This window comes from Oryctolagus cuniculus, chromosome 17 (genome assembly GCF_051225735.1).
Source record: "Oryctolagus cuniculus isolate XC-2025 breed Fujian yellow rabbit chromosome 17, ASM5122573v1, whole genome shotgun sequence".
In the NCBI taxonomy this organism is placed as follows: Eukaryota; Metazoa; Chordata; class Mammalia; order Lagomorpha; family Leporidae; genus Oryctolagus; species Oryctolagus cuniculus.
In genome coordinates, this window is record NC_142883.1 from 24,066,070 (window position 1) to 24,091,624 (window position 25,555).

General features: G+C 61.3%; 3 protein-coding genes across 5 annotated transcripts; 1 reads left to right on the forward strand and 2 right to left on the reverse strand.

The window, feature by feature from the left end:
- OSBPL7 (oxysterol binding protein like 7) lies at positions 1-12,657 on the reverse strand. Of its 2 annotated transcripts, XM_002719327.6 has the most exons (23): positions 11,742-12,657; positions 10,413-10,565; positions 10,191-10,316; positions 10,013-10,066; positions 9,014-9,127; positions 8,564-8,671; positions 8,354-8,471; positions 7,656-7,759; positions 7,284-7,376; positions 7,063-7,195; positions 6,886-6,980; positions 6,691-6,786; positions 5,966-6,103; positions 5,491-5,584; positions 4,596-4,843; positions 4,343-4,480; positions 2,981-3,044; positions 2,786-2,864; positions 1,804-1,948; positions 1,555-1,699; positions 1,344-1,470; positions 1,110-1,232; positions 1-1,022 (listed from the first exon to the last, which is right to left on the reverse strand). In XM_002719327.6, exons 2-23 carry the CDS (start codon positions 10,485-10,487, stop codon positions 914-916), a joined length of 2,526 nt encoding a protein of 841 aa, XP_002719373.1. In that variant the 5' UTR covers positions 10,488-10,565; positions 11,742-12,657; the 3' UTR covers positions 1-913. The 2 variants fall into 2 exon arrangements, 1 of the variants encoding a protein (XP_002719373.1); XR_519318.5 differs by lacking the exon at positions 1-1,022 and having other exon boundaries at positions 1,344-1,426.
- A 1,032-nt stretch (positions 12,658-13,689) lies between these two features.
- MRPL10 (mitochondrial ribosomal protein L10) lies at positions 13,690-20,690 on the reverse strand. The gene is made up of 5 exons (XM_002719326.6): positions 20,609-20,690; positions 18,263-18,432; positions 15,856-16,020; positions 15,468-15,612; positions 13,690-14,636 (listed from the first exon to the last, which is right to left on the reverse strand). The coding sequence occupies exons 1-5, from the start codon at positions 20,658-20,660 to the stop codon at positions 14,380-14,382; spliced, it is 789 nt and encodes a 262-aa protein (XP_002719372.5). The 5' UTR covers positions 20,661-20,690; the 3' UTR covers positions 13,690-14,379.
- Positions 20,691-20,710: 20 nt separating this feature from the next.
- On the forward strand, positions 20,711-25,151 carry LRRC46 (leucine rich repeat containing 46). 2 transcript variants are annotated; one of them, XM_002719124.6, is made up of 8 exons: positions 20,712-21,006; positions 21,081-21,186; positions 22,337-22,445; positions 23,479-23,525; positions 23,769-23,878; positions 24,026-24,095; positions 24,368-24,513; positions 24,749-25,151. In XM_002719124.6, exons 1-8 carry the CDS (start codon positions 20,994-20,996, stop codon positions 25,114-25,116), a joined length of 969 nt encoding a protein of 322 aa, XP_002719170.4. In that variant the 5' UTR covers positions 20,712-20,993; the 3' UTR covers positions 25,117-25,151. The 2 variants fall into 2 exon arrangements, with proteins under 2 accessions (XP_089173827.1, XP_002719170.4); XM_089317701.1 differs by lacking the exon at positions 23,769-23,878 and having other exon boundaries at positions 20,711-21,006.
- The last annotated feature ends 404 nt before the right edge of the window (positions 25,152-25,555 follow it).

The window sequence follows — 25,555 nt, forward strand, 5'->3', positions numbered from 1 at the left end:
CAAAGTCTGGGAGTCTTTATTGGGGCTTGGAATGTCATAGCAGTTCCCCTGCGCCAGAGGGCAGCCTCCAGGAGAGGAGCAGCAGCTGTGGCCGGCGCCCAGCGCAGGGCTGTCCTGGCTCGGTTAAGGGATCCTGCTCGCCGGCAAGCAGGATGCAGGCACACACGCATGCGCACACGCTCTCCTACACGGACGTCCACACTCACACCTGTTCACTCGCTCCCGGTGGGTCTGAGGCCAGGCGCCTCGTCTGCTCCCTGCCTCTCGGAGGGGCATCGTGCATGGGGGATCTGCTGACTGAGACGGAAGGGAATCGCTTGCGGGTCAGGGCGCAGGGGCGGGCAGCTGCAGGCGCTGTGCAGTTTGGGGCAAGGGGATGCAGGGGGACAGAGGACTGGCCAGGGAGCAGCCATAGGGAGCGGGAGAAAGTCCTGCTGGGCCAGGGCGAGGGGAACCGGTGCTGGAGAGCAGCGGGGCTGGGCGGAGCAGGAGAAGAGGCCATGCCTGCTCCCTCGCTCACTTGAACCTCTCAGAACCCTGGGCATAGAATGCCTGGGGAGCATCAGGGGGTCCCCTGTGTCCTAAGAAGGCACTGAAGTGGGGAGCAGCCCCTGGGAGCCTGGGGTCTCCCCCGAGCACCCACGGGGGACAGGGAGGGGATGATGGAGCTTACATGCCGGCTGTTGGGGCAACGAGACTGGGGAAGCCTGGATGCTGCTTCTCACCCAACCACTGGGTGGCGAGGAGCTGAGATGCCGGCCGACCCTCTAGCCAGCAGAGGGGGGCCGCCGCCAGCAATGCCCCTTTAATTGAAGGGCAGTGAGGGAGGAGCCCAGCCCCACCCATGTGTCTGTGGCAGGGCTGGGGGCAGGAGGAGTGAGGCCCCCGGGTCCCCCTGCCCCCAGGGCCAGGGCTACCAGAGCACGGCCCCATCCAGGTTCCCATAGCCGGGCTCGGCCCGCAGCCTCCAGTAGGTGTTGTTGGTCACCCACCACTCCTTGCCGCTGCTGTCCGTCTGCCGCCTGTGTGGGGGGGGGGGCAGCAGGAAGGGGCATCAGATTGAAGCCTGGGCCCACTCCGCCAAGGTGGGGCGGGGGCGCGGCCGGCACCTGAAGAAGCGAGCCTGGTGGGCGATGTGGTTCTCCTCCATCACTCTGCGCCGGTCCCGCTGCAGCTGCTCAATCCTTCTCTTCTGGGCCTCGGCGGCCTGCACGTTCCCCTCCTCCAGGTACCTGGGGTGTGGATGCGGTCAGCGGGACTGGCCCGCAGGCGCTCCCAAATCCCAGGCCTCCGGGCCCCAGATTTGCGCGGCGCGGGGGCGGGGCGCACGGCCAGGCACTGACCTCTGGTCGGGCCGCAGCCGCGTGTCGGTGGAAGGCAGCGTCCGCTTCAGCTCCGCAGTCAGCTCATTCAGCTCCAAGGCAAACTGAGTGAAGCCGAAGTTTCGCTCATGGTTTGGGGGCATTGAGTCTGGGGGGAGGCAAGGGGCTGGGGCAGGTGGACTGTCCACGGCTGCCCTCAGCCCCGCCCAGCCCTCCCGACCGCCCCACTTACTGGGTTTCCAGATGCACTGACCGCCTGGCGGGGGTCCCCGGTACAGCCCCTCGTGCCACTTCCCGAAGAGCCGGTGGAGCACACGGCCGCTCCGGCTGAACACGGCGCCCTGCACTTCGTGCACGTTGGAGCTCCAGTACTTGGCCTGCAGTGGGCAAGGCGGGGGCTCAGGGAGGGGCCCCTGGCCCTTACCCAGGGAGGCCCGCTGGGGCAGAGGCTGCTGGGGGCGGGGCGGGCCGGGGCTGCCACCTTGCAGAAGGTGATCTTGCAGTGGCAGGAGCTGTCCTTTGTGTTCCGGATGAGCACCTCCCCGTAGTGCTCGATCCAGCGCTGGCCACTCAGGATGTTGTGGATGCAGGATGTCACCTTGTTCCACTCGAAGTGGTCCCCAAACCTGCAGGAGAGGGCACGGGAGGGAAGCGGCCGGCCCCGGGGAACAGGTGAGTAGGGGGCGCCTGGGGGAAGGCGCCGGGGTCCTGGGTTCTGCTCTGCAGTGCAGGAGGACTTGCACTTAGCAAGCAGAGCCACTTGCATGGAGGCAGGCAGTGAACGCGCTTTCACGTTCAAGCCCCTGAGCCTTGGAAAAACACAGACAGGGCACCTGCCCTGGGCTACAGGGGCACAGCAGGGGCGGTAGCACTGCCACCCCCAGGGGGACCTGTTCCTCTCATTTGATTCGTGGGCAGGCCAGGCTCTGAGGCAACCCAGCCTTCTGCTACTGGCAGAACCCAGACTCCCACCCAGGACTTCCGGCTCCGAGACCCGTGGCAGACTCCTGGACCAATCAGAACAAGGCCTTTCCCCTCTGGCTTCAGCCTCCACCTGTAAACTGACCTTAGGGAGGGTTTTTCTAATGTGGGTTGTGACCCAGGCATCCTGAAATCAGTTTAGGTTTCTCTGCCCGTGCATGTGTGTGTGTTGCATTGCATGCACATGTATGTACACATGTGTGCACCACCTCAAAGCTTCAAAGGCACTCCTAGCGTGAGTCAGAGCCAAAAAAGTGTCAAAGCCGCTGAGTCAGATGACCTTGATGGGCCCTTCCTGCTTTACTGTTCTAGACTTTTCACCTTTTTGTGTTGCCGACTGCCGTAAATACAGATGGAAAGCGTAGTCATCACTCCCCTCCCCTGCTGCGAGCAGTTCCAGGCCAGGCCTCTCTCACCCATCCCCAGCACTTGTCCCCTGACGGCGGGGCTAGGCCTGTCTGCCGGGGGCTCAGGGTGCTCACCTGGGCAAGCTGACATTGACCATCCCCACTGGCACGATCTCCAGGGATTTGCCCCAGAACTTGTTCTTCCACTTCATGTCTGCAGTTGGGTTGAGGAGGGAGAGGCATCCCGGAGATAAGGCCAGAGAATGTCCCAGCCCCTCCCCAGCTGCCTTTTACCCTGGACCCAGCCTGCCTTGCGCCGCCGCTCCCCACCTTGCCAGAAGATGAAGTTCTCGGACTCCGCATGGCACGCCGAGATCGGGGGATGGTGGGAGACCTTGATGAGCAAAGACATCCTCTTGGGGCTGTCCCAAAGTCCTTTACCCACCCCCACCCCGTTCCCCTGCAAACCATCAGATCAGTTAGTTCCAGGTCTCATCCCTGTCATCCCTGGCCACCACACAAAGCCACCAACCCCTCTTCTCCCCAGAGGGTCCCTCTATTCTCCCCTCTGGAGCCGCCCTGGCCGACCCTGCTGGTTTCTGCAAACAGTGGTGGGCGGGGCCTCCATGCCATGCCCTGCCTGAAACCCAGCTCCCCCAGGGGACCCTCTCCCCTAACCATTTCCTCCCTGCAAAGCCGATCACACACACACACACACACACACACACACACACACACCGCAGTGTCCACACCAGCCCCTGGGAGATGCCTGGCCTTGTCCTGAGAACAGCTCCACCTCTGGAACCTGAAACCATGATGCCCCACAGCCTGCCTTCCTGGCTGCAGCCCAGCCCTCCAGGCCCCCGACTGCCCTACTTTCTCCTGGTCTGTCCGCCCCACCCTGGTTTCCCTTCCTTCCTGCCTATCACCTCCACCATCACACCTCATACCCTCAGTGACCTCCTCCACCGCCTGCCAGAAACGCCAGCACTGGTCTCCTGCGTGCACCCCCGACACACACCAGCCTGCCGAATCCCCCCCAGAAAGAGGGTCCCTGCACCTGACTCTCCCTCTGCGCCCACTCCCCTGTCCTCTACTCGAGGGAAAAGCCTGCCAACAACTGGGGCCTGACACCGGCAGCATGCGGGGCCCAGCCCAGGTGCAGGCCCCACCCAGAGAGGTCTCAGCAGGGCACCCACTGACCCCCTGCAGCGGCAGCCCCAATGCTCCCACAAAGGGCAGTTCCCAGCCCATCACTGCCTTCTTCAGTCCTCCTCACCGCCCCTTGCCTTCAGGATTTAAAACTAATCAGAAACCCCGAACCTCCTATCTTGACCTCTTTCTTGCCCGTGCTTCCAGCCTCCTCTTTGCCTACCCCTAACCTGCTCGGCTCCTTGACACTGGACACCCCACCCTCTCAGCGCAGGACCTGGCTCAAGGTCGCCCCCTAGAGTCCACCCCCAGATGGAGCTTCTCTCCTCTGACCTCAGAGCCCTGGACAGGAACTCCCCGTGACCTCCCCCGGGGGAGCTGGGAGCTCCCTCCAGCACAGCCGCTGACACCCCCAGCATGTGCCCCGGGGCCTGGCCCGAAGATGACTGTCCCTGCTCCTCTGACCCCTGGCTCCTCTGACCCCAGCCTCTGTCTGTGCCCAGCAACCCGAGGCCAGTTCTCGTCTCCCGGCACCCACACCTGCTCACTAATGAAGCGGAAGCCACGGTCGGGCCGCTCACACTCGTAGGTCTCCCCGAGGACCGGGTTGAAGGGCTTGCAGCCCGCGCGGTGGTACGTGGAGGAATAGGCCGAGACCGCAAATGCGGCGATGTACACCTGCGGGGCGGGGTCGGGGGGAAGCGCTGGGCTGAGGGGGGGCGGGGCGCCAAGTCCCGGCCCTGGGGGCGGAGCTTCAGCGAGCAGGGGCCCTGGGGCGGGCAGGGGCCAGTACCATGCGCTCGCAGGGGTCCGCGATGCGGCTGGCCTGGTCCAGGAGGCTGCTGTACTCGAGTTCCTCGCAGAGCCGCTGCAGAGTGTTGAGCGGCTCGTTGAGCTGCACCGGCATGGACACCTTGGACAGGTCTTTGCCGATGTTGTTGCGAAGAATGTTCCACAAGCTGACGTCGGCACCTGGGCCGCTGGCCGCGGGCAGGCAGCGGCGGCGTGGGGGCCCGGCAGGTCTCCCTGGAACACAGCCCCCTGGGCCAGTCCCAGCCACATCACTCTCCCCGAGGACACTGGCGTCCCGGCCACGGCAGGCCACAGGCTGGTCCACAGGGCACTCACTTGTAGAAATGCTGCCTGACGGGGGGGTGGGGGGGGTGGGGGGGGATCTAACTCTGGACCAGCTCTCTGGGGATTTTGGTGGCCACAGGGCTAAGAACCACCCAGGGGGGGACAGGTGCCACTGCTGGACAGCCTGTGCCCTGGGAGCCTTCCCAAGGCCCCACTTTGGCCTTCTATCCCCTTTAGAAACATAGAAACAGGTGTCAGGATGCAAATCATTCAGCCCGTTTTATAGATAGGGAAGTGGCTCCAAGAAGAAATGACAGGTGCAAAGCCACAGTACTAAAAACAAGGGAGAACCTTTCATTTCTCGGTCAGCCCTATCTGAGCCTTCCCAGCCTGTGGACAGAAGCCAGAGCCAGGTCTGAGCCCGGCCCAGGCCCCAGGGCTGCTCCTGGAACATTCCCAAGCTCATGGCCCAAAGCTGTTCACACCAGTTTCCACAAGGGGCTGCCTCTGCATGGGGCCTGGGCCAGGGGCAAGGCCTGTGTCTGCCACACGCGCGCACACACACACACACACACACACCCGCCCCCCCGGCCCACACGCCTGGCTGGCACCTTGCTGACAGTGCTCAGCTCCCCTGAGATCCAGCACCTCCTCGGACAGGCTAGTGGTGACTTCGCTGGTGCACGACTCCTCCTCTTCTGAGCCCTGGGACGGGACAGAGGACAGGCTGGGCAGTCTGGGCCTCCCTGGGGAGCTGGGCAGTACCCAGGGCCTGGCAAGAATCTGCCCGAGAGAGACAGGCACTTGCAGGGGAGGGGATGCCCGGGAGGGGCGTGGGGGCTGCTAAGAACTGGAGTCGGAGGCAAGGTTCCTGGGCAGGTGATGGGAGCTGGGACGGGGGCAGCGGTTCCAGGAGACGCTAACAGCGACAACGGGGAGAGCGGCCGCATAGACTCGGCACATTCCCAGAGAGAGTGGCCCGGGGGTGGGAAAGGGAGCTGGGGACTGCAGGTTTGGGTCTCTCCAGCCCCCACCCCTGCCTTCCCAGGTCACTCCGCCCTTGCTGTCAGATTCCCTCTCCCTCACCTCATTCTCGGAAGAGCTGGCGGACAGCAGGACCTCGCAGGCATCAAAGAACTCCGTGTGGGAATCGGCCAGGGACAGGACGCTGCTCTGCGACAGCTGGGGCGTCAGCTCTCGCCCCTTCATGTACAGAGCCTCTTGCTGCGGGACCAGGATGGGGGTCAGGGATGCGGAACGCCCCCCACCTGAAAGCTCCCTTAACTGGAGGCTGCCTGAGTCAGGGAGGGGCGGAGGGGAGCCGGGGAGGCGGGAAGGGGCATGGGAGGACCTGCAGCCTGGGAGGAAGTGGCAGGGCCCTGCCATAACTGCTTATACTTCCGGGGCACAGACTGGCCCCCCTCAGGGCCCTCTCCCTGTGTTAACCCACCCCATCCTGACACGCCCCCTGGGAGGCCAGAGCAGACTGGGACTCGAGAGTTGACCTGTCCTGGAGTCAGATTCACCCCCAGTGGGTGCTGCCACCCCTAAGGTCCAGGTCAGCCAGACCATAACGGCGGAGGACCTGAGCCCACCAATCACGGTTCAGTTTTGTCGCTGCTCTTTGCACTCTGAATTAGACATCCAAGCACCAGGACAGTCAAGCAGAAGCTGCCACTGATGTGGGGAGAAAGACGGTGGAGCCAGGATCCTGGGCTCTGTTCCTACCCAGAATCCACCTCTGCCCCCTACCCTGGCCCTGCTGGGAAAGAAGGCGCAGGAAGGAGGCCCTCGGGTGCCCGGCTCCTCACCTCCTCGGGGTTGAGGGAACTGAAGGAGTCGGCCGTGGTGTCCGAGGAGATGGATAGTGAGTGGAGGCGCCTCTGGCCGGCAGGGGCCTCGGAGATCTGGGCAGACGGGGAGGGGGGAGTCACTGCCACCCTGCCGCCCTCATCTCCACAGAGCCAGCCCCGCCCCCCCCAGCTGCCCTGTCCCCCAAGCCTCACCCCTGTCCTGGACAGCTCTGAGCCCGGGTGCAGGTCCCTGAGTCGGTCACGTTCAGCAGTGAGGGCGGCCAGGACACTGCTGAGGGAGTTGTGCACTGCGGGGGCGGGGCAGGCCATCAGCCCCCTCGGCCCTCGCGCCTACTCCTTGTGCCCCCACCCCCGCCAGCTCACACTCACCCTTCTGTGCCAGGGCCCAGAAACTGCGCTGCAGGTGGGCGTAGTCTTGGGGGGGCAGCCCCCGGGGGCCTGAGGAGTCCCGAGACTCCAGGTAGCGAGACAGGTTGGGGACGGAACCGTGCAGACGACCAACCTGGGGGAGGGGGGGCAGCGGAGGGTTAGAAGGTCACCCACATGCAGAGCACCAGGTCCCGCACCTGGGCGTCCACGCCCCACCTCACCCGCCCGATGCTGTCGTCCTTGGCGAAGCTCTGTGTGCACCACATGCGGCTGCTCCGCTTCCCCTTCTTGGGTCTCTCAGTGGTCACTGAAGCCTGGCAGGTGGGGGTAGGAGGAGCTCACTGGCAGGGTGAGGGAAGGGGCAGGAGAGGCGGGCAGCCCCGGGGAGAGGGCGCAGAGCCATGGGCATGGGGGAGTCATGGAGACATAGCCTTGGATTGGGACAGGGGGGTGGGGGACGAGACAGCGACAGATGCTGGGCTCTCTGGAAACTACAGGGACACAGAGAGGAACGGGGTGGGGGGAAGCTGTCCCCGCGAAGCAACAGGGGTGTAGGGCCCTGGCAGGCCGCCACCTCCTTCCCCAGCCCTTACCTGGTGTGTGGGGATCACAGGGGCTGAGGGGATGCGGTGCAGGGACTCCAGGCTCTGGAGGAGTCTGTGCAGCTCCTGCAGCTTCCCCTGACACTCAGAGAGCTCTGAGGGGCAGAGGGAAGAGAACAGGGATGTCGCTCCCCCAATGCTGGCCAGGGTCCCCCCAAGGTCTGTCCCTTGTCTTCCTTCCACAGACATCACTGACAGCCGTGGCCACCCTGACTCTGCTCCCCTTTCCCTGCTCAGGGGCCCAAAGCACTTCCAGCCCCCACCCCCCCACACCCCCAGTGTGGCTTCCCTCTGCCAGGCCTGCAACCCAGTCTCCACTCTGTCTCCAGATACAGCTCACCTGTGCTGCCTGCTCCCAGGCTGGGGCTGCCCTTCCCCTCCCACTCCCCTGGCTTGCACCTCCCTTCTCAGCCCCTCTGCAGGAAGCCAGCCCTACAGTGCATCCTTCCCTGGCACTGCTCCTCGGCTTTGGCCACCAGCGTCATCTCCGTCCGTGTCTACGTGCCTAGGACATGAGCCCCACCATCCTCCATAGGACCAGGCTTTCCAGGGCAAGGCCCAAGTGGACCCGATCACCTTGGAGGCAGAGACTGTCACCCCAGATTCTCTCTGCTGCTGCTGCTGCTGCTGCCACCTAGACCCAACAGTGGGACCCTCCCGACAGAGAATCTGTGCTCAGGGCCCCTCACCATGAGAGCAGCGATCCAGCCCATCACTGTCCCTCAGCCAGGAAGACACCTTCTCCCGAGGCCCAACCCCAGGCAGGGCGGCGGCACTGCCTGCTGTTGGAAGCTGAGTGCCGGGAACCTGCAGGGGGAGTCCAAGCGGCAGGAAGGTGGGCACTTACACAGCTGTCACAGGGGTCCCATCCCCTGCCCCTACCCCAGGGCCCACCTTACCTTCCGGTGAGCAGTGCTGGGCAGGCCTCGGGGCGTGTCCAGGCGCTGGGCCAGGCGGTGGGCACGCAGCTGGGTCACCCAGCTCTGGAACAGGTCCTGGGATTTGATCTGCAGAAGCCATGTAGGAAGGGGCTATCTGAAAGGAGAGTCTGGCTTCCAGGAGCAGGAAGTCAGAGCTGGGTCCACAGACAAGCAAGGTCTCCCTGGAGAGTGCCTGGTTGGGGCAAAGCCATCTTGTGGGTGTGTCTGAGCCCTTAGCACTGTGCTTGTTCACGAAACAACCAACAGGGATGGGTTTGGCCTTGGCTGTGTCACACGAGAGGAACTTTGTCCTTGTCAACCGCAAGGACAGATCCTGAGCTCCACACTGCCTCAGCCCCTGTCCCTGTGTGCCCCAGAACCTCTGCCCAACTGGAGACTGAAACGCTCCTTGGCTGCCAGGGAGGTCACCTTGAGGTGGTAGATGTTGTCTTCAGTGTCAAGGTCAATGCGCTGGGCCTTCTTGTTGATGGACATGACCGACAGCCGGACATCGATGGAGCCATGGAGCTTCCCCTTGGTGATCTGGGGTGGAGGTGGGGAATAAGGGACTGGTTTTAGGCTCCCAGGGCCACAGAGACACCATCTCCCTGCAACCACTCCAGGCTCCAGGGCTGGGCAACAGGCCCCCTGTCATGTCCAATCACACTGTCAGTTCTGACTTGTCAGTTACCTCCTTTGGACAGAGCACTCCACTGTGTCCAGGCTCGTTCTGAACTCCGGGGAGTCATACAGCCAGGCCCAGTGCTCTCACCTTCAGGAATCTGAGGGTGTCCAGGCCTTCGGCTCCTTCCCAGCATGAGCATGGGACAGGGACAGGTGACAGTAAGGCCTCAGGTCCGAGGTGCTTCTTTCGCACCGGGTACCATCATGCACATCGCCTCCCGTGCACCACAACAGCCTGCACCTGGGTGGTCCTTCTCTCCCCATCTTACAGATGAGGAACCAAGGCCGATGGAGGTAGAGTCACCGCCCCAGTATCCTGGGGGTTGGTTCCAGGATCCCCTGTGGCTACCCAAATCCACGGACACAGTCCCCTGTGTAAGCTCATGCAGAATCTGAGCGTGACCTCCCCGGATCCTCTGCCCGCTTTACTCTACGTTACCGACACTACCTAACACAATGGAAGCGCCATGTACACAGCTGTGATGCTGTGTTGCTTAGGGAACATTGACAAGAAACAAGTATACGCATGTTCAGTAACAAACACAATTTTTTCCAATTATTTTCCATCCATGGTTGATTGCACCCAAGAACGTGGAACCTGCGGATGCTGAAGGCCGGCTGTGACTCGCCCTGGATCCCACACTCAGCAAACAGTGGCCCCCTGAGTTCAACCTCTCCCCAGTAGACCCAAGGCCCCCAGAGCCCATCTCCTCCCACAACCGCCAGCCCAGGCCCCACACTCACGTCTTGGCGGGTGGTCGCATAGTGAAGGATGCCGTCCTCAAGCACAAAGTATCTCTGAGAGGAACAGGAGCCGGAGAGGAGAGGGGATGGAGGAGAGAGCAGCGCCCACAGGCTTGCCTCCTTCCCTGCACCTGCAGTCTCCCCACACAGGGCCCTCCCCCGGCCCCACCCACCCTACCTTGTGCCAGCCCTTCAGAGGCCACTTCCTCTTCTTGAGCAGGTGGCCTTCCTGCCTCTCAGGCCGGACACCCTCTGCCCCCAGCCTGCTGCGGGGCTCCTCCAGCACCTCCCACAGCTCCGAGGCCTTGGAGAGAAGGGCCGGCTGGTGAGGCGCCATGCCCCACCCCCACCTCCCCCAGCCCAAGCCCTGCCACCCGTCACCCCTGCATCCCCTTCGGACCTGCTGGGCGCTGCTGGGCTTTGAGGACTGAGAGTTCTGGGCCAGGGACGGGGGGTCCCTCTCTTGGACGTCCATGGAGGAGGGAGAGGCCACTCCTGGCTAGCAAACAGAGCAGCTGGAAGGGGAAAGGCGTCACCTGCTCCCGAGGGGGACCTTGGAGCGAGAGAGAGCCCCCATTAGCACAGATCCTGCTCTTGTCTTCCCCACTTCCACTGCCTCTCAGATTCCAACTCACCAACCACCTCTGCTCACCAATCCTGCCTCTCCCGTTGGTCCCGACACCACCCTGGGCGGGTCCCCCTGCCCACACCCTGCCACTATGGCGGCGGCAGCGGCAGCTGACCGGTGCCCAGAGAAAGCCGACAGAAGAGTGCCCAGCCCCACCATGGGCACACCAGGGTGCTGGGAACACACAAGGCTTTCTTGGGCGGATTCCCTGGGGTGATCAGAGGTGAGGCAGGGGAGTGAAGGACACGGCTCTGAGGAAAGACAGGGACTCAGAGCTGGACAGGAGACATCTCACAAGCCAGCTGCCTCTGCCTTCAGCACCCTCCACCCCAAGCCCCTACCAACTGGCCTCCCCACTCTCTGTATGGGGAAACTAAGGGCCTGGAACAAGCTCCATCGCCCCACCTCCCTGCCTCCTCTTCCCAAACATGCCCCTAGGATTCCCACCTCCGGTGCCCCCCATGCCCCCAGAGCCTCGCTGCTCCAGGGCCTCCGAGAAGCACTGCCCACCCAGAGAGCAGCACCTGGGGACACAGGGCGGGAGGAGGGCTGCCCAGGTCCCGCAGCAGTGCCTACAGGCGCCCTTGGCACTGGCCCTGGCCATTCTGGCTCCACTGGGAGATCAATAATGCATGCAGCTGTGCGTGTGTAAGCCGGGGGAGGGGACTGGAGGGGCGAGGTTGGCCCGAGGCTGAGGAAGCAGCCCGGATCTCATGGAGCCAGCGAGCACCTGAGGAGCTGAGGCTGGGAGGGGACAGGGACATGGCAGGGTAAGGTGGAGGGGAGATTAGGCACGGGGGCCCCACACTGCAAGAGCCTGAGCGGTGGGGGGGGGGCAACTCCTGTATTCAGCCATTGAAAGTTCCCAAACTCCGCCCATGTGTGCCCTTGCCCTGGCCCCGTGGGATCCCCAGCCCCTCGCTGCTTGCCGGTGGAGGGGGAGGCTCCATCCGCGGGAAGGTGGGAGGTCCCGGGGAGCCAGGCGGGTGTCCCCTTTCCACCTCCCCTCCCGCCCTGGTCTCCGGAGCAGCAGATCCTGAGCTCCAGGTGGGAGGAGGCCCTCCCCGGGGGATGTCAGCCGATGCCACCGCGGCCCCTTACCCCAAGGTCCATGGACGCCAGTGCTCCTTGGCCCGCACAGCGCTCTGCCTCTGAGTCACTGGCTCCCTCCTCACGGAGCTGAGCAGTGGCAGCAGCTGCTGCAGGAACCAGGAAGGAAGGAGACGTTGGAGCCTCCCCTCTCGCCGGATCTCCCCACCTTCCCCTCCCTGTCCCCTCCTCCTGCCACGCTCCGGGCGGCGGCCGCTCAGCTCTGCCCCCCTGCTCCCCGGAGGACTCAGGGCCGAGCGGAGAAAGGAGCAGGGAGCAGGAGCTTAGTCCCCACTGGGCACGGTTCCAGATGGATCAGAGGACGGGGAAGTGCTGGCCTCAAGCCAGTGGTGGTAGAGGACTTGTTCAGATGGGCATGGCCTTGACCCCAGTGAGTACCCAAGGCCATTTCCTTATTAACCCTCGCCTCTCATTTCACATCTGAAAATAGACTGCAAAATTTGGAGCCAGCGAAGGTATCAGGTTGACGGGGAAGGGACACATCGGCCCTATGGGACACAAGACAGTCCAGTAGCATAGTCAGCAGAGGCAGCTGAGCCCCAAAGACAGCCACGCTGAGGCTGCTCACTGGGGACAATGCCCCCTCCCACCAGGCCAGGCCCCCACGCGGGCAGGATAAAACCCCAGAGGAGCCAGCCTGGGCATCACCAGCTAGCTGGCCATCAAGAAGGGCCAGGCTGAGCCAGTGTCCCTCTCGGAGCACCTCCACTCTTCTGCGGGTGTGCTGTGCTCACTCCATGCTAATTAAAAGTTGGCTCTTGAGAAAGATCTAAAATTCATTCAAATCAATCTGACAGCCCGACAGCTTTAAGCACAATGGAATGGGTTTCTGGGATGTGGGTTATTTTTAAAATAATTGATTTGTTTGAAAATCAGCATTACACAGAGAGGGAGAGACAGAGATCTTCCATCCACTGGTTCACTCCCCCAAATGGCTGCAACAGCCAGGGCTGGGCCAGGCTGAAGCCAGGAACTATGAACTTCTTCCAGGTCTCCCACCCACGTGGGAGTGCAGGGGCCCAAGCACTTGGGCCATCTTCTACTGCTTTCCCAGGCCATAGCAGGGAGCTGGATCACCAGTGGAGCAGCTGGGACTCAAACTGGCATCCCACGTGGCTTAACTCACTACAGCACAGTGCCAGCCCTGGGGATGTGGGTTTTTAATAGTGGGGCCTCAGGCACAGCCAGCAAGGTTTCTCTCTGGTCCCAGAAATGCCGCAGGCCACTGCTCCTTCCACCTGATGCCCACAGGCCTTGGTTTTGCTTCAGGGGTCTCGCACCCATCTCAGGGATGTCTACTGTCCAGGCTTGCTCAGGGCCTCGACACTGTTGTGGGTCATCCAGGGAGGGACATGGTTAGCACCTGGCAGCGTCTGGGACGTGGGCAGAGCCACTCCAGCAGCCAGGGCTGCACTGGCCAGCACAGCTCTGGCATCCAGGAGCCTCAGGGGCCTCTCAGGTCACTTGCCAGTGATTGAACGTCCCTGGGCACACGGCACAGAACTGGGCACCGCGGGAAGCTGGTCCGGGGCCAAGCCGTAGAAAAGCTGCTGCAGGCCATCGCTGCCAGCCTCTGCCTGCCCAGGACTAAGGAGGTGCAGCACTGCGCCCAGTCCAGGAGGGAGTGCTGAGCAGCCACCCCAGCCCGACACCCCACACACACCCAGAGCGCCGGCCAAGGACATCAGTGGGTAGTCTTCTCCTTACACTTCCGGCTCCCCACTCAGAGGAAGCCTCCACTTACAGCCCCCAGACGCTCCTGGTTTCCCCAGAGCCATTTTGCTCAGAACCAGCTGAAACACACGGGCTACCACGCACAGCTTCGGCGGTGCCGTTTGTGGGAACAGGCATGAGGGAAGAGAACGCTCTTCTGGAAGGAAAGGGAAGGAAGGCAGAGATGGCCCTGAGAGGAGGTCTACAGAGAATAGGGCAGCAGGAATGCAAGGAAAACACATTTTATTTTATCATAAAGCCACAACCCGGCACACCCTGAGGGTGGAGAAGTCACATCTGAGCACACCTGGCACCCACTTCTGGGTAATCTAAGGAGAAAGCTCCGATGTCAAAATTCAGGGCAGGTCTTGCAAGCAGAGTGGGCCTGTTCAAGTGCCCATTCCGTCACCTGCCAGCTGTGTGGCCTTGTGCAGGCTGTTCAACTTCTCTGCCCCCTCATTTTCTTCTCTGTCAAAGAGGGCGGCGTGGTAGGGAACGAAGGAACTGAAAGACAGACACGGCTGAGCATGGGACCTGGTACTCAGCAAGCTCTCAAGGGTGCCACTCCCAGGACACTCCCTGAGCTCGTGAACGTGTGAGGGGACAGACTGGGGACCGTGATCGAGGAGGCAGGGTCGGTGCACTCGTCTCTTCAGCTTCGCCTCCTTGGCCTGGACAGCTGAAAAAGAGCCTTTGCTCCTGCCAAGTCCCAAGCCCGGAAAAGGACGGCCAGTGACAGCATCCCACAGCCTCCGCTCGGGAGCCCTCTGCCTCCAGCAAGGTCCGCGCCAGAGGACGCTGCTGTCGGCGGCAGCCGAGTCACAAATGCCACTCCCCACCCCAAGTTCCTCCAGGCCTCTGCACAACCAAGTGGGGCAGAGCGTTTGTGTGGGCAGGGCTGGGTACACCGGGCCGGCTAGGAGTCGGGAACAGGGCCAGGAGGGTCCGGCTTCCCACTGGCAGACGCGGCGGAGTCTCCATCTCGTTGCTGTCTGACGTACTGAGCCAGAAGGGCCGTCGCCTGCACAGGCTGCTGCTGCAGCAGGTGGTGGGTCTGGGCCGTGAGGAGGGCAAGCCCGCCGACCAGCTGCCCCTGCAGCAGGGCCAGGCTGGGCAGCTTGGAGTAGTTGACGAAGCCCTGCCTGCTGAGGATGGTGTCATCCACACAGCCACCTGCGAGGACACGGGGTCAGCCAGGCTCCTGCAAATGCCTCCTCTCTGAAGACAGCACTGCGACCCGAGGGATTTGCCTCCACTGCCCCTCTGGCCTCCCAGCCTGCCCCGGAGTCTGGTTCCTACTCGTGCCCCACCCCACACTCATTCTGTTCAGGATCGCCCCCTCCCCTCCCCTCTCCCATTACGCGTGCCTGCTGGATCTACTTGGCCCCGGCGCCCACAAGTCAGTGCTTCCTGCAGCTCCTGGAGACAGAGCTCCAGCCTCAGGGATGGGCGGCGGCCATGGCTCCCAACTTTCCCTAACACACGGAACTGCACACTTAAAACTGGGCACGATGGAGATGTTACGTGTGTTACAACACAAAAATCAAAAAAAAGAAAAAGAAAAAGAAAAAGGCCCTTGGGGGAGGGGAGCTAATACAATCACAGATCTACGGCTCTGCATTTCCAGACACGTGCGGTATGTGCCGAGTCTCAGCACCAGCGGTGTCTGGGAAGCACGGGTCATGGTTGCTCAGTACCCTTCACGCGGGGTGCTCTAAGTATCTCCCTCCACGTGGGTTTCAGCACCCACTGCCCGCTGTCCAGCTTCAGGTGTCTCATTTTTCTCTCTCCCTGCCTTCCGCAGTCCTCTAGCCAGTGACCTGGGGCAGTGGGGTAACACAGGTCTCGCAGTGACACCACGGGCCCTCAACATCAGGCTCCACCCATGAAACAGCCCCTGCAAGAATCTCACGGTTCCACCTAGACACACCTAGCAGATGGCAGCACGCTGCTGGAGCGCCCGCCCCCTTCACCCCGCCCCCGGCTGCAGGGGTGCAGGCTCACCGAGCAGTGGCAGGAAAGGCACACTCTTCAAGATCCGCACCATCTCCTTGACCTTGGGCTCCTGACTGACCAGCAGCATGTTATGCCCCACAAAAAGGGGCAGCAGGCTTTGGTACTTGGACTGTTCCAGGAAGGGCTTCAGGACCTGGGACAGCAGGAGAGAATGGCTTTTGGGGGATGAGGTGGGGGATGAGGAGGAGGAGCCTCTCACCTCGGTCACAGGCTGCACCAGGCTCGGGCGGGAACCCCAGGGTCCCCTCAGCCCCTAAGTGCAGTTTAGGCACCCGCTGAGGGGCTGGCTCACAGAGGAGTGGGGAGCAGCACACGGCAGGTGCAGCCCGAGCGGGCATGAGGCCAGAGGGTGCCCCCGCCAGGGGCCTGCCCCTACCTGGTTGGGGAAGACCTTTGTCAGGATCTCGTGCCTGCGCAGCTGGTGCCGCAGGAGAAGCTTGTCCTCGGCACTCAGGGGCACGTTCTGGCACACGGCGATCATCCGGTTGTCTCGGAACACCGCCGCGATCTCCCGCCGGAGGAGCCGGATGAGGCCTGTCTCCTGAAGCCAGGGAGGGACAAGCCGGGGACGTGAGCTGTCTGCTGTCCTGGCCCTTTTCGTTGCCTCTGAGAGGGGGGCTGGAGCCCCCTGTGATGCTCACCGGTGGGACAGACCAGGGATGGGCAGGACAGCTGGGCCCTGGCACACAGACCCATGTGACTGCCCCCACCCTCACCTGTGCACATCAGGTGACCGCTCCGGAGGGCAGTGTTCGTCAAACGTGAGGACAGCCGGTGCCCTCCTCCCCACCCACCGCCCCACAACATCGCCCACGCACTTCAGTCTGGCGCCGTACTCCTGCTCCTGTGCTTTATTTACCAATTATAAATGCAAGATGACTCTTTCGTGGCTAAGACGGTCGCATTTTCACAGAACAAGATTCCCTCTCCTTAAGGCAGTGTTGCTCACAGCTGAGAAGCGCAGGACTGGAGAATACACGGATTCTGAAGTTCTATTTCAACAGTGCGCGACCTAGAGCCCTGGTGCTGTCTGCAGAACTCTATGCACGGATCCGTACTTGCCAGTTACGGTAACGGGCCGCACTGCTGGGCTCCATCTAGGCTCGAGACCTGCCTGTCCAGTAGGGTAGCCACTGGACACGAATGGTTTTTTATACTTAAATTACAATCATATACGATCACGAATTCAGTCTCTTCGTCTCACTGCAAGTGAAGTATGGTGAGTATGGTGAGTGGCTGCCCTACTAGACAGGGTGGGCAGAAATGCTTCCATCAGCCCAGAGAGCTCCATTGCGTGTGCTACCCTGGATTCTCTTCCAGTTATGAGGAGTTATGTACTAATGGGTTAGAAAGAAATTATGAAAGGAAAACTCAAGTAGGAAAATCCCATTCAATGACACTCCGTAATCTGAGCCAGGAAGGGGATATGCAATTTTTTCTGGGCGAAAGCTAAGTGCCGGGAACGAGGCCCGGCCACTGAAACATGGTCCATCAGACACCGCTCGGCAGAATGACCCTGTCTCTGTTCCCATGGGAGGAACCCCGACGGATGGGTGTTTTCCCACGTGTCCTGGAGGACTTGCTGCCGAGTCACTCAAGTCGTCTCCCCCTCAGTGCCTGCCGCCTGACCTCAGGCCCTCGGCCTGCAGCTGGGCATCCGCTCCCCACGTTCCAGCCTCTGGCCGGAGGGGCCGGCTCACCGGTGCTTAGGCAGCAGCAGCAAACCAGAGAACTAAAATTTATTAGGCACTATCATCACAGGAGCCACTACAGAGTCATGTATTCCTCACCAGCCTTTCTGTTCTTTTTTCTATTTTCCCCATGAGGCAGAGTGCCAGGGACAGGGAGACAGACAGACACAGAGTTCCCTTCTGCCGGCTCACTCCTCAAATGCCTACAATGGCCAGGGTGGGGGCCGGAAACTCAATCCAGGTCTCCCACATGGGTGGCAGGGACCCTGATACTTGAGCCATCACCTGCTATCTCCCGGTGTCTTCACAAGCAGGAAGCTCAAGTCGGGAGCTGAAGCCAGGAATCGAACCCAGGTACTCTGGGTTCACGGTGGGAACACGGGTGTCTTCATTGCTAAGCCAAATGCCCAGCCCTTCCTGTTCTTTTTAAAGGAGAGAACCCTTCTATCATTCCTCTAGGAAAGTGGAAGCTGTGACTCCTTTACGACAGCAGATATTCCCCCCAGTTCCATCTGCTTTGGCAGCTTTCACACAAAAATCAAAGAATGAAGGAAATTGGAGACAACGAATGAAGGAAACTCAAGAGGTCTGTCCAACCCATAAAGCCCAGGGTCAGCTGCAGATTCCATTTTAAAGCATCTGGACTGGGGCCGGTGCTGTGGCGCAGCAGGTTAAAGTCCTGGCCTGAAGCGCCAGCATCCCATATGGGCACCGGTTCTAGTCCCGGCTGCTCCACTTCTGATCCAGGTCTCTGCTCTGGCCTGGGAAAGCAGTGGAAGATGGCCCCAGTGCTTGGGCTCCCGCCAACCACGTGGCAGATATGGATGCAGTTTTGTATTCCTGGCTTCCAGGTGGTCCAGTCCTGGCCATTTGGGAAGAGAACCAGTGGATGAAAGAGCTCTCTTTCTCTCTCTTTTTTCATCATTCTTTTTAAAAAACATATACAGTACCTGGACCACAGACCAAAGAGGGGAAATGAAGTAATGACGTGAGGGGCTGTGGCTCGGGCTCCCACTTCACGGTGGCCAGAGAAAAGGTGGCTTCAGCCCACCATCCCGCCGCCAGGCAGTGTGCACCTCGTCTCCGCCTTACCTCCTTGGGGGCGCTGTGGGGAGGCGGCAGGCATCTTGGGTTGATGGCAGGTTTGGGGGGGATGTACTCGGTTACCGCCATCAGCTTCTGCCGCTCAAAGTGCATCACGCGTCGGTGGCGGGTGACGGCCTTGGAGCCATGGCGGACAGTCTGGAGAGTGGGCAGCCGGCCTGGGAGCAGAGACGGCGACATGGTGAGATGCAGCCCCTTGGAGGCCTCCCTCGCGTGTCCCCAGTGGAGAAAACACACAGCCTCCACACCCTCTGGGCAGAGACAACCATGGCTCCCACAGCCAGACTCAGGTCAAGGAGATGCCTGCCAGAATCCTGAATTCTAAAACCTCTTTACCAGGTGAACTTAGGTCAGCTGCTTGATCCCTTGGGGCTCCCATTTTCCCAGTTCTACTTATGTGCAGGGACGAAGAGAAGAAGGAGGACAAAGGAGAAAATATCTTGAACACATAAAGAAAAAGTGGAAGAGGGTTGAGCAAACAGTCTTAAATGGCCAAACGGTAAATATTTTAAGTTTGGAGGCCAGAGTGTGTTGCTAACACTCCACACCACCGAAAGCAGCCACAGACAATACACAAAGCGGCCAGGTTCCAATAAAACAGTGACCAGCCCTACTGTAACATGCCAACCTGAGAGAGTGGTTCTCAGAGTGCCCTACCCCGAGCCTACCCTCCCCTAGCCAGCAAGAGCAGTATCTGGGAACTTCTTCGGCTCACAAATTCTCAAGCTCTGCCCTAGACCTGCTGAATCAGAAACCCTGCAGATAGAGTATAAGCCCCCAGGTGATGCCGACACCCGCTGAAGTTTGAAAACCACTGCTCTACCCGCTGCTCTGAGGCCTTCTCCTACAACGAAGCAGGAAGGAGACAAGTTAGTCTGCCCACACAGCCCTGGCAAACCCGTCTGCACCAGCACTGGAGAACACCCTCAGAAAACCAAGGGGGCCGGCGCTGCGGCTCACTAGGCTAATCCTCCGCCTTGCGGCGCCGGCACACCGGGTTCTAGTCCCGGTCGGGGCGCCGGATTCTGTCCCGGTTGCCCCTCTTCCAGGCCAGCTCTCTGCTGTGACCCGGGAGTGCAGTGGAGGATGGCCAAAGTGCTTGGGCCCTGCACCCGCATGGGAGACCAGGAGAAGCACCTGGCTCCTGGCCTCGGATCAGCGCGGTGTGCCGGCCGCAGTGCGCAGGCCGCAGCGGCCATCGGAGGGTGAACCAACGGCAAAGGAAGACCTTTCTCTCTGTCTCTCTCTCTCACTGTCCACTCTGTCAAAAAAATTAAAAAAAAAAAAGAAAGAAAGAAAGAAAGAAAGAAAGAAAGAAAGAAAGAAAGAAAGAAAGAAAGAAAGAAAGAAAGAAAACCAAGGGGGCAGGCACTCCAAAGCACTCAGCCAAAGCGACCCCTCTAACCTCCACACGAGGGCCAAAACTAGGGCTTCCCACTGCCACCCCCTCCCGAGGCTGGGACGGGGCCCCAGGGAAGCTTCAGAGGGAAGATGTTTCTAACAGCCCAAGAGCAGGGAGCTTTGCTAAGGTAAAGAGCTTTTACTACCTGCGGCCACAAATCTACCTGTTTCCAGCACAGATGTGGAGTCAGATAGAGCTGGATTTCAATCCCTCCAACTAGCTGTGGCCTTGACCAGTCACTCACTGAACTGGTCTGAACTTGCTCCCTCACCTGCAAAGAGGGGATGATAATACCTTCCTCAGAGGGTACTGGAAGATTTAAATGAGATCACGCACGTGAAACATCAACCCTCTCTATTAAGTTCTCAGACGCATTCCTCAACAAGTATCTACTGCATGCCTGTTGACATCAGACACCATGCCACCTGCCGGCTATGCTCAACGAATGCGCTTCTGCCCTAAAGGAGTTTAAAAGTTTACTAACAGAAGACAGACGAGCAAACCAGTGCGAAGTTAGACTGTGATGGGGCTAAGAAGTCGACCAAGAAGCAAGGTGCAAGTTGCAGACGGCACTGGGGAAACCTGCCCGGCAGGGGGTGGTGACCGAGAAGGTGACATCTAGGCTGAGACCTTCAGAAAGAGGCAGAACGCAAAGGGGCAGGCGCTGAGGGATCCGAGGGAAGGACACCGCTGCGGGCGACAGCGGGGCGGTGGGGCAGAGACACCCAGCCTGGGGCTGGGGCTAAACACTGTTACTACTGACGTTGCGGCTGTGAGGAGACAAGTCCCAGCAAACTGGGGGGGTTAGGGAGGCCAGCGACCCAGCTGTGGCCAGGGCGCAGGGAGCAGTCTAGGCTGAGATCACGGGAAGGGAGGAAGTAGAGGAGGGGAGACAAGGACGACGCGCAGGGAGGTCCTGAGCCGCTCCTTACCCGCCTGGGGCAGGAGGCCCCCTCGCACGACCGCCACCGCGGCCGCAGCCATATCCACCGGAAGAACCAACAGGCGCTGAGCGGAGGCGGAAGGAGCTAAGGATTGTGGGGCGGCGAGCGCGGGACAGGAAGCCGTGGGCTGACCCGCCGGGTGGGGCCTAGTCCGCATGCGCCGATCCAGGGCGCTGGAGCCGGACCAAACTCCGCCCAACCGGGCGTCCGGTCTCCTAGCAACGACACCTCGCTTTACTCGCGTCTTCAGCCGTACCCTGAAAAATTTGCTCCGAGCTTCTCTCGCTTGCTGGGTTCCGCCACGCCTAGCAGCGGCCCTCCTTGGCTGCCCCGCAACTCTCTCCCGCCTCGGGTCAGCGGCCGCTTAGGTTCGATGATGCCAGGAGGTGAGAGGCGGGCGGACCAGGGGGTCAGGGCTTCAAGAACGAGGTAGGGTAATAATGGGACTCTTCCGTGACAGCGAAGCTTGTCCAGAGCCCCGAGGAAGGAGGCGTGTGCATTACTGAAGCCCTCATCACTAAGCGAAACTTGACCTTCCCTGAGGACGATGAGCTGTCGGAGAAGATGTGAGTGCAGGGGGAGAGGAGGAGGGGAGCGCAGGGGAGCTCTGCCCGCTTCTCTCTGTCTCTCTCGGCTGACACCACGCGTCCAGGCCGTGCTAATGTCCAGCTGATATCCCCTCTTAAGTCACTGCTTCCTGTTAACCGCCCTCACTCGTCAGGCAGTCATCACTTCTCAACACACCCCAACTCGCCTCCTGTCCCCAGCCTGGCCCCCACAGCGTTGCCAAAGCGATCCTTTGAAATGGCAAGTCTGATGGAGCTGGCCCTCCTGGAGGCTCCCTAGCCTCTCCGTTACCTCCGAAGGAAATCCAATTGCCCTCGCAGGAGCGGACCTCTGCTACCGGTCCAGTCTTATCTGCAGCTTCTCATACCGTAGCACCTTACTACTGAGTGGGGGGGTGGGGGGGTACCACGGGGAGCTTGTTACAAATGAAGAATCTCAGGTCCACCCCAGGCCTGCTGAATCAGAACCTGCAATTTAATGGCCCCAAAGGATTCATGGGCACTTGAAAACCAAGAAGGGCTGGATTAGCGTGCACTAGCCACTCAGCTGGAAATGCTGTTTCCCCACCCCCACCCCCTTCCTACCTACCTCCTACTCTCCCGTCACTTCCTCCAGGAAGCACTCCCTCACGCCCCTACTCTGGACTTGGTGCTCAGCCCAGGTACTCCCATGGACTTGCCCCTGTCACCCACTTGTCTGACATGTGTAGTCTGCCTCCCTGACAGTGACGGGCAGGGATTCTGCCATTTTCACTAGTAGGCACTCAGTAACTGCTGTGGAATTAATGAATGGATGGGTGGAACAAGTGATTTGTTTCCTTCTATGGCCACTCAAAAGGGAGGTAAGGAAGGAGCTTCCTGCAGAAGTGGTCGCCATCTCTGACCTTCCAAGCTGGCCCCAGGAAGCCTTCCTCCGGGCCCCGTCTCCTAGGTGACCCTTACTCTTCCGTCCCTCCGATCCTTCCCAGTGCTCCCAGCAGAGAGCCAGGCCTCCCAGTCTAGCCAGTTTCAGGACCTGCACACCACCTCCGGAGCCAGGAAACTGCTCCTGGTATCTGATCAGTCACTGAGCCAGCCACCTCTTGTCCCCTCCCCTGCGAGCGGGCACAGAGTCGGCGCCCCGTCAAGCACCCCGCCCACGTGCTTCCAGGTTTCACACTCTTGCTGAGCTGCAGACCGTCCGCCTGGACCGGGAGGGCATTACCACCATCAAGAACCTCGAAGGCCTGCAGAACCTCCACAGCCTCTATCTGCAAGCGGTAACATCCTGTCCCCTGCCCCTGCTCCGCCCTCGCCCGCCGTGCGCCACGTCTGGCTGATGTCAGAGCCAGGCAGGTCCTCCTGTCAGTCCCTGGCATGCACTCAAACCATTCCCATGAGTCGGGGCTGCTCCCCCTACACAAACAGGTCCTGAGCATGCTCCTGGACCACTCCCTGGGCTCCCGACGCGTCCCATCTCTCCGGTGAGGTAGCTCAAGCCCACTTCCTGTTTTGAAGATGAAACCACGCAGACTCCCCTACACCCTGCAGGTCCTTGGTGGTGGTGATATTTGCTTTTTGTTGTTGTTGTTGTTAAGATTTATTTATTTATTTTGAGAGTTAGACAAAGAGATCTTCCATCTGCTCGTTCAGTCCCCAGATGGCCACAATGGCCAGCCCTGGGCCAGGCTGAAGCTAGGAGCCAGGAGCTTCTTCTGTATCTCCCATGTGGGTGCAGGGGCCCAAATCCTTGGGCCATCCTCTGCTGTTTTCCCAGGTGCATTAAAACAGAGCTGGATCAGAAGTGGAGCAGCTGGGATTCGAACCGGCACCCGTGTGGGATGCGATGCTGGCTTTACCTGCTGCTCCACAATGCCAGCCCCTTTTGGTTGCTCTTCAGGCTTTCCTGGGTTACACACACCCAGCTCCTTTGCCCTTCCCCCAGAGACTTTACAAATCAAATCTGTACCCGCCCACTGTGCTCTCCCTGTGTACCAGCCACCACCAAGGCCTTTTCCATGCCCAGGGTGGCCCTCGGTTTCCTTCTCAGATTCCCTGGTCATGCTCTGGTTGTGGGGTTGGAGGAACATCCTTGGGTCTATTAGGCCAGCCCTAGTTTTACACCTGTAACTGTCTACCTGGAGAACACAATTTAGCTTTCCCAGGGCAGTGACAACCAGTCAAGGAGTAGGGTGACCACGGCCAAAGTGCACTGCCTCCAGCTGCCAGAGTGGCGGTGGTCCTGGGGCCTTGATCCCTTAGAGGGACCCCCACCCAGCTGACCGTCCGCAGCTGTGTTTCCTCTTCCTGCAGAACAAGATCCAGCGGATTGAGAACCTGGCTTGCGTGCCCTCCTTGCGGTATGTGGGACCAGGGCTCAGGCAGGGGAGGCGCGGGCAGAACTTGGCAACACCCTGAAGAACTGGTTCAGATCTCTCTGAGCCTGGCTCCTCGTCAGCGGGAAACACAGCAAGCCCAGGAAGTCATGTGCCCCGCGTGCCACCAGCTGCCAGCCAGGGGGCCCAGGTGGCTGGCGCCTTCCTCCTCTCCCCCCCAGTTGTCCTGATTCAGCTCTGGCTCTGTATCCCACTCTTCCCCTCCAGCTTCCTGTCTCTGGCAGGGAACCGAATCAGGCAGGTGGAAAACCTCCTTGGCCTCCCGTACCTCCAATTCCTGGACCTTTCCGCTAACCTGATAGAAACGCTGAAGCTGGGTAGGAGCTGCCTGGCCCTGGCTCATGGGCCACGGCCATGCCCACATCTCCCTGTGCTCCACCCCGGCGTGTGCGCGATGCATCCTTGGGGGCTGGGGGTGGGCAGGAAGGTGGGTGAGATACTCAGGCCCTCGCTGCACTGTGCAGATGAGTTCCCACACGGCCTTCTCATCCTCAACCTGACCGGCAACAGCTGCACCACCCAAGATGGCTACAGGTGAGGTGGTGCTGAGGGAGAGAGCAAGGTGCTGGCCTCCTCGAACTCCCCGGGGCTCCCTCTCAGCCTCAGACGAGGGGGCCTCATCCATGGCACCCTTCTCCCTGGATCGCTCCCTCGCGCCCCTTCCATTCCCAGCCCCTGAGCCCTAAGGGCCCATCTCCTGCCCGGGAGCTGCCCCTCCCAGGTGAGGGGGCTGTGGCTGCTCCACTGCATCGCCCCCCTCCCCGGCGCCACCCCAGCCCACCCCACGGGTGTTCTCCGCCCTGTAGGGAGCGGGTGACGGAGGCCCTGCCACTGCTCCTGGACCTGGACGGGCAGCCTGTGTTGGAGCGCTGGACCTCGGACGAGGAGAGAGCCTCGGGCGATGAGGACGAGGAGTTCCCGGAGCTCAGTGGCCCATTCTGCTCCGAGCGAGGTGACGCTGTCTTCCCCAGCGTGCAGCCTCCCCGGGGCCCCACAGGCCCTGTCCTGCGGGCTGTGGGGGAAGCTGAGATTTCAGCGGGGTCTGGGTAGGGTAGCTCCGGCCCAGATCACCAGCTGGGCCAGAGGTGGTGGGCAGTGCAGCCAGGGCCGGGTGTCAGTCCAGGGCGGGCGGTCACCTCCTCCCCGCTAGGGATGGCAGGGGGTCAGAGCCTCCCTGGCCCTCACAGGCTTCCTCAAGGAGCTGGAGCAGGAGCTGAGCGGCCGCAAGGAGCGCAGGCAGCAGGCAGCCCTGACGGAGCACCTGCTGAGGATGGAGACAAAGCCCGCCCTCGCCAGCCTGCCCCCGCGGCCGCCGCTGGAGGAGCAGCCCACGGCTGGGGACAGCAGCCCCTCTGCCACTCCCAGGCAAGGGAGAGAGATGCCCCCTGAAGCCCCCTCCTCTTCCATGGCCTCCTCTCCCACCAAGAAACCCTGCGCTCTGGCTCCCAGGGCCCAGCAAAGCTCCCAGGCAAGGAAGGGCCCCCACGTGGCCGCAGCCCCCAAGACCTCTGGGGTTGGGGCCACCAGAACTGTGACCAAAAGAGCTAAGAAATAAAGCCCCTGCGGCGGCAGCCCTGCCCAGTAAAGCGACCACGCTTCTTGTGGTCACCAGGGGCCCTGGGGGAGGCACCAGTAAGACCACCAGGAGGCAGAAGGCACACAGCCCAGGGAGCAGCCTGGCTCCAGGAGCAGCTTCTCGGCCCCCAGGGGCTGCCAGGGGCGGGCACACCTCTGGGCCCCGCCTGGGGGGACGGGCAGTGGGCGCCACTCCTACAGCTGCCATCCCAGGCGGGCACAGCTTACTGGCACCCCTAGGGAAGGCCATTCCCCAGTCCAAGGCAAGGACCAAAATCCCGTGGTCCTAACTGTCCCCAAATAGTAGGCAGTGGCCGTGCCCTGGGGGACCCTGGGCGGGGGGGGGGCTCACTTCCTGTCCCTGTGGCCCCTTCACAACCTTCATGGCTGGGCCCTATCACCCACTTCACAAGAATCAG

What these genes read in the sequence shown, in the direction of transcription:
- OSBPL7 (XM_002719327.6), bottom strand. Translation starts at nt 10,487, where the DNA reads ATGGACGTCCAAGAGAGGGACCCCCCGTCCCTGGCCCAGAACTCTCAG. An exon ending in CTCTGAAGGGCTGGCACAAG is followed by an intron (nt 10,067 to 10,190) that starts GTAGGGTGGGTG and finishes TGTTCCTCTCAG; the next exon opens with AGATACTTTGTGCTTGAGGA. An exon ending in AGGACGACAGCATCGGGCGG is followed by an intron (nt 7,196 to 7,283) that starts GTGAGGTGGGGC and finishes CCCCTCCCCCAG; the next exon opens with GTTGGTCGTCTGCACGGTTC.
- MRPL10 (XM_002719326.6), bottom strand. Translation starts at nt 20,660, where the DNA reads ATGGCTGCGGCCGCGGTGGCGGTCGTGCGAGGGGGCCTCCTGCCCCAG. An exon ending in CCCACAGCGCCCCCAAGGAG is followed by an intron (nt 16,021 to 18,262) that starts GTAAGGCGGAGA and finishes CCCTGGCTTCAG; the next exon opens with GAGACAGGCCTCATCCGGCT. An exon ending in GCCTTTCCTGCCACTGCTCG is followed by an intron (nt 14,637 to 15,467) that starts GTGAGCCTGCAC and finishes GTGTCCTCGCAG; the next exon opens with GTGGCTGTGTGGATGACACC.
- LRRC46 (XM_002719124.6), top strand. An exon ending in ACAGCCTCTATCTGCAAGCG is followed by an intron (nt 22,446 to 23,478) that starts GTAACATCCTGT and finishes CTCTTCCTGCAG; the next exon opens with AACAAGATCCAGCGGATTGA. An exon ending in CCCATTCTGCTCCGAGCGAG is followed by an intron (nt 24,514 to 24,748) that starts GTGACGCTGTCT and finishes TGGCCCTCACAG; the next exon opens with GCTTCCTCAAGGAGCTGGAG.